Raw genomic sequence first — 6,216 nt, forward strand, 5'->3', positions numbered from 1 at the left:
AATAAATTGGAAATGGACCATAAAATACAGTCTTAGCATTATATTATCTATTCACAAATGACAAAAAATTTAACATGTCAATCATTAAATATATATTTACATAATAAAAACACCAAGATAATACACAAGAGCTACTATGACCAACAGTCCTTGACCTACAACAATGAATCACCCTAATAGTCAGTGAAACTAAATGACAGTTAGGAACTGAAACAGGAAGAGAGACAAAAAGGGTGTAAGCAAAGTGACAAACGCATCTAGTGCTTAGACCGTGCCAAAGCGGGCAAACGGTCAGGTTAGTGGCTAGGATAAAATCTTAGACCCCCCACTATTAACGGGCCTAAGAAGTGAAATTGGACTCTACTAATTAAGGCTAGCATAAGCTAGCCAAAACGGTGTTCAGGCTTTGGAAAAAAGGGGAAAGGGACATAGAACACCGGTAAATGGGGAACGATCCGTCTACATGCGGCACAGGCATGGAGTTACCGCGGGAATATGGCACTACAACACAGCAGGATGCCAGCATACTACTATGATGTGTGGACAGATCCCACGCGGCCTCCTTACGAGCCTTGCCGCCTGGATTAATACTGTTTGTTTTAATTTGTTTTAAGGTTCGACACTGCTGTTATAATCGACCAGATCAACTGGGATTTTGAACTATACATTGCCAGGACCTATAAAAGCCCCAAATATAAGGCAATTGAAAGGCCTTAGAGTTAGCTTAACGCTAAAATATAAAAAAAATATAAAAAACATTCATACTTGTATAAAAAATACACCTTTCGCTTAGACGGATCGTGGTTAAAACACATTCAGCACCATTCAGAATATCATACAATTAAGGATAATAATTTATGATCCTAAATGAAAGAAAGTGAAAAGTAAAATGAATAATTACGAATTTAAATTTAACTAAAAGGAACGCTACAAATTGATTAAATAAATACGGTAAAATTTGGATTAGTAACTGCAATTGTACTTCATAAAAAGAATAACATGTAATATGAATATAAAATATAATAAAATAATTAATTGAAAGGAAATGTGATAATATTACTTTCATGTAGAATCACAAATTTTGTATCTTACTTCCATTTTGATTTTGGGCTCAAAAGGAACTTGTACCTTCATATAGCAAAAGGCCCGGTACAAGATTAATTGAACAAAATAGTGAGAATAATATCTGAAATGAGAAATGAGGTAATATTTTTAAAAAAAATACAATTGAAGGAAAATGAATGTTCGTAAGAAATTTCGAAAAAAAAAAATGTTACAAATCAGGAAAATATTTTAGTTAAATATTATAATTAAAAAATAGTTATTGAATGAAAATATGTGAGGATGGTTGGTCATAGCTCTTATAAATAAAAGTTTGACTAGTATATATAAGGCTATGTACAATCACAGTTTTGTTCTTCGACGACATCAGTTAGGGGAGATGGACCGGCGCATAGGCATCGTTTCTGAAACAGACAAAACTGGATATAGAGAAAAGTAGAAAAAAGGAAGATTTACAAAGAATGATTTTTTTTATGAAAATTTATATATTGATTATATAAATTTATATAAAACTGTAGATTGTAATTAAAAATTAATTAACATAGGGAAAAATGAAAGTGTGAAAGTAATTCAATACAAAAGCAGAGTCCTATGCGGAACCCTCTGAACATAGGCAAGTCCAGATAACATATTTGTCAAATTAAAACAACACATCCTGAACTAAATAAACAGGCAGTTTAAATGCATGCTCTATAGAGTATTTGCCTTAAAATGAAGAGATCATTGTACTTATATTCTTTCACACAAGGAAAAGTAATTTCAGTAGCGATCAGTTCCTGCCGATTGTATTTCTGTTAAACAGATGTGCTGAAAAAAATTATTGGGATAAAAAGTTGTAACTTCTAATGGGTATGATACGGTTATAGGGGGTCAAGATAAGAGGAAGTATAGTATTGTTGTAAGTGCATATAATGAATGAATAATTAATAGTTTTGAATGGTTATTTAAAAGGAAAATAAAAGTTATAACTAATATAGATTTGAGGAAGCATAATGTTGAGATTTTATGATGATGTGAAGAGGTTAATAAAAAAATTGTTAGTAAGCATACCTATAATACCTTCTTGCGCTGCTGCTGCTTCCTGGTTCGGGCAACAATTTTCCTTAAAAAAAAGGAAAACCAATGAAAATAACTTCGCTTACTCAAACAAATTGAAATGATTTTGAGAAAGTTTATAATATACATGGTTATAAACAGATGTAATGAATTGAATTAAATAATTAAGAAATGTATAAAGATAAAACGAAAAAAATATTGAAATCAATATTGACGCAAATGTTTTTGTTATTAATTAAGGACAAATAACAACAAGATAATCGTACGAAAGCCGCACAAGATGGCATTAATGTGAATTGTTGTATAAGGAATTAATTGTTGTACATATAGGCTATATTTTTTTAATAAATGAGATTAAACATGTAATGACAGATTTTTTTATAATGTATAATGGAAATGAAAGATTAATAAGGTATCAGAATACTAATACACAGTATACAAACAGGTATAAGGAGAACGTACATACTTAGTTTTAACTTTGGACGATTTGGGGGACTCTTCATCTTCATGACACTCGTTTGGAGAAACATGTGGGCCCTCACCCTCCACATTTGCCTCAAGTTGATTGTCACCATGTTCACTGAACAAAAGAGGTAATAATTAGTTGTGCTACAAGGCTGATTTTATAGAAAAAGAAGAGCGCAAATGTAAAAGATAAATGAATATTATTATGTTTATGAAATTCTTATTTAATAAAATTTTGTCACAACAACAAAAAGTGTGATTATGGTTAAGAGTTCTAGTTGAGTGTTGGGAGGATAGAGAGCGAAAGCTCTGAAAATACTCAACCTCTGACACAACACATGGTTTTGATTTTATAATCATTTCATTTGAAATACAAATACAAGGGTGATATAGTCTTTAAAGGTATGATGTAGTACAATGTTCCCAATGAGGTGGGAAAAGTGAACACATCTGTTATAGGATGAAGAGAAAGCTCTGAAGAAACTCAACCTAAGACACAACACATGGTTTTGATTTTAAAATCATTTCATTTGCAATACACATACAAGAGTGATATGGTCATTAAAGGTATGATGTACTACAATGTTTTCATTGTGGTGGAAAAAGTGAACATATATATAAATATAACTATAACTTTAACTTACAGTTCTTGGACGGGGATGGTTGGTTCTTGGACGGGGATGGTTGCTTCTTGGACGGGGCTGGTTGTTTTTGGAACGGCACCATCAGTGGCATCAACAGAATCTTCAACTGCGCCTGTGGAAGACGGATCTACCAAAGGAGAAAGTTGAGAGCGTCGCTCGGACAGAACCTCACCATCACCGGCAACTGCTGTTGTTTGATCACCACTGCCAATTTCAATGAGTATTAGAAACATGATATGTATAGTATAAGTAGTAATAACTATGCATTATTAAAAAACAAAATTAAAAAAATAAAGGGATATTAATTGGTGGTTTTAAAAAGATTATTGGATAATGAACTTTGCGTATTAGAAAAAATAAATTATATGGTAATTGTATATGGATATTTATTTAGTTATTTAATAAGTGGAAAAAAACTTGGTTGCACAAAGTAAAAAGCAGAATTCTAAAATTGATTTAATGAGAGAAAATAACCTATAATTTAATTACCTGTGTGGATTTTCACATCGTAGGAGAGGTGGACATGGTCGAACAACAATCTCCTCCACCGGGTGTAGCCTGGGCATGTGACTCGTCCAACAATTTGTCATGCTGCACATGCATCGTGCCTTAGGTTGAGATCTGTGAACAATAATAACTTATTTGTTAATATGAATTAATATTGATAACTAATTAATATGAATTAATTTTAAATGTATTGTTATGTATGAAACATGAATGTTAAATTATTAAAAAAAAAAAATCTTTGCTCAGGAAAAGAAATAAATAAGAAAGTTTTATATATTGATGGCATGAGAGAAATAATTTTTTTAATTAATATATGAATTGTAACTGCAATTGTTAGTGAATATATTGAATAAAAAATATAGGAATGGTTTTGTTATGAAAAAAATAATACTAACTGGACAATAGATCTAACTTCCGCCATTATGTTAAGTACATCGGCAAGAATTGAAGTTGTTTGGTGTTTGGTAACTACTTGGCGAATGAGCTCGACACAAATCCCGTCAGTGGGCGAAAACTGATTTTGCTCAAGATTGGCTTGAACACGTGCAAGTACATCAGTGGTTGTTGCGAGATGACGTAGGTTTTTAAATCCATTCTCAAGGGTCGCCATATAGGTTGCATTCAAATCCTAGAACAATTAAATAATGCATTAATGATTAGAGAAAAATGAAAAGAAAACATGAACATAATGAAAACAAATGTAAATTATGGTATGTACAATAAATATGCATTTGATTCAATAATTTGGAATTGATAACATTCATGGATAGGAGAAAATAGTGATTAATAGTAAGGGAAGAGGACAGTACTTGTACTACAAAATTGAGGTTTCATTTGCACCATACGGCACTCGTAAATATGGCATGTAAAATAAATATGCGGTTGTTTGAATGCATTACAAGTGATCGCATTTCTATGTAAGACAGCAACATGATTAATTTTAAGAGAAAAGATATAATCGTACCTCGACACGTTCTAGTTTCAATTGTAGTAATCTACGCTGATCGCTAGCCTCCCGGTAATGCTGTTGGTCTCGTTGTTTGGACTCATATTCCGTCAACTGCCTTGAGGTACCGGATCCTGCTTTGGCACCAAAACCATCAGTGAGGATCACTTCAAAAAGGTTTTCCACCTTCTGCCGGTCGAACAAACAGTTGGGGAAGGTTACTGAAACATATTATGGTTAACGATAATAGATGGCATTACTTGAATGAGGTTCATTAATAGCAATGATGATGCGCTTAAAAGAACCTAAAAAAAGGAAATAAAAAAATGAAATAGAATGTAAATACTGTAATAGCTTAAAAGAAGATTAAAAATATTTGTTAGATTGTCAAAAAATTATTTTATCTTTGTGTTAGAAGTAGAGGGAGTATTTCATTTCAGAACATTAATTTCATATGGTGTTATAAAGTATTTGGAATGTAATATGTTTTCAAAAATGGTGATATAAAGTAACTAACCACTTTTGTATTTAAATTTGGCACTGTCGGGCAAGCAAGCCAGGCTAGCAATGAGGGGACTGGGTTGTTTGTAGAGTGAATTTTGCAAAATCTTGCGTCCAAACCTCTTCAGCGCCTTGTGGACCTTGATCCGCTCTGTTTTTAAAATCTGCCGGAAGGGCAGGAAGGAGTCACAAAATAGGGTGATTACTGGTCCAGGAATATCGTTGCTGACGTCCCAGGAGACGCTTCTGTCGTTAGTGAAGGTCACATACGGATCGTTGTATGTGAGGATTGGTTCTGCGTAGAACTCCCCATTAACAGTACGCCCGAACCAATGGCAAAACAAATGATGCAGGGCTGCGCAAGACGACTTCTTGACAACTGAAAAAAAAATTATAGTGATACAAGTTTTGAATATGAAAAATGAAGTTGTAGTAGATAAATACAGTAGGGGAAAGATTGTTTATAAATTATAAATGATAACTGTACTAAATTAAATATTTAAAATCCTAAAAAAAATGTAGAACAAGAAACGGTGCAAAAGGTTTTCAGCATGAATTTAAAACAAACTGTAGAGTAATACTTATGAATTAGTATTATTAGATTTTGATAATTTGTATTATTATGAAATTATTTAATATTTAATAAAAGTTGAAAATGTGTAGATAAAATTAGACTGTATTGAGAAAACTTGATGAAAACAGATTTGGAGAATAACATACATAAAGTAGTAGGTTAAAAGTGAATAATAATCGAATAATAATTATGAACATACCATCGAAGCAGATTTTGGCATCAGCCGGAACTTGGGATCCATGAAATAGGATGTCTCGCTCAAGTTGTCTGAGGTAAGATGCATCATGGTCTATACGTGTGACTGAAAAAGAAAATGAATTTGTGTAAATAACAAAATTGATGAATTATAAACAATAGATATAATAATACTTTGAATTGGATTGTTGATGAAATATGAAATTGCACATTGCACTAAGTGAATTTAAAAGGAAATGGCCTACATTTAAATGTAGAATAGAGTT

General features: G+C 32.2%; 1 protein-coding gene across 1 annotated transcript; it reads right to left on the reverse strand.

The window, feature by feature from the left end:
- Positions 1-1,432: 1,432 nt before the first annotated feature.
- On the reverse strand, positions 1,433-5,494 carry LOC128984685 (uncharacterized). Its single transcript, XM_054404025.1, has 7 exons — positions 5,452-5,494; positions 4,699-4,901; positions 4,130-4,362; positions 3,717-3,848; positions 3,228-3,431; positions 2,585-2,698; positions 1,433-1,466 (listed from the first exon to the last, which is right to left on the reverse strand). Exons 1-7 carry the CDS (start codon positions 5,492-5,494, stop codon positions 1,433-1,435), a joined length of 963 nt encoding a protein of 320 aa, XP_054260000.1.
- Positions 5,495-6,216: the final 722 nt, after the last annotated feature.

This window comes from Macrosteles quadrilineatus, unplaced genomic scaffold (assembly GCF_028750875.1).
Source record: "Macrosteles quadrilineatus isolate MER2022 unplaced genomic scaffold, UCM_ALF_1.0 Scaffold_2__2_contigs__length_208266976, whole genome shotgun sequence".
In the NCBI taxonomy this organism is placed as follows: domain Eukaryota; kingdom Metazoa; phylum Arthropoda; class Insecta; order Hemiptera; family Cicadellidae; genus Macrosteles; species Macrosteles quadrilineatus.

Excerpts from the sequence above, each read along its gene's own strand:
- LOC128984685 (XM_054404025.1), bottom strand. The coding sequence starts at position 5,494 with ATGGGGAGTTCTACGCAGAACCAATCCTCACATACAACGATCC. Across the intron at positions 4,363-4,698 it reads TGAAACTAGAACGTGTCGAG|GATTTGAATGCAACCTATAT; the intron begins GTACGATTATAT and ends TAATTGTTCTAG. Across the intron at positions 3,849-4,129 it reads GAAGTTAGATCTATTGTCCA|ATCTCAACCTAAGGCACGAT; the intron begins GTTAGTATTATT and ends TATTGTTCACAG.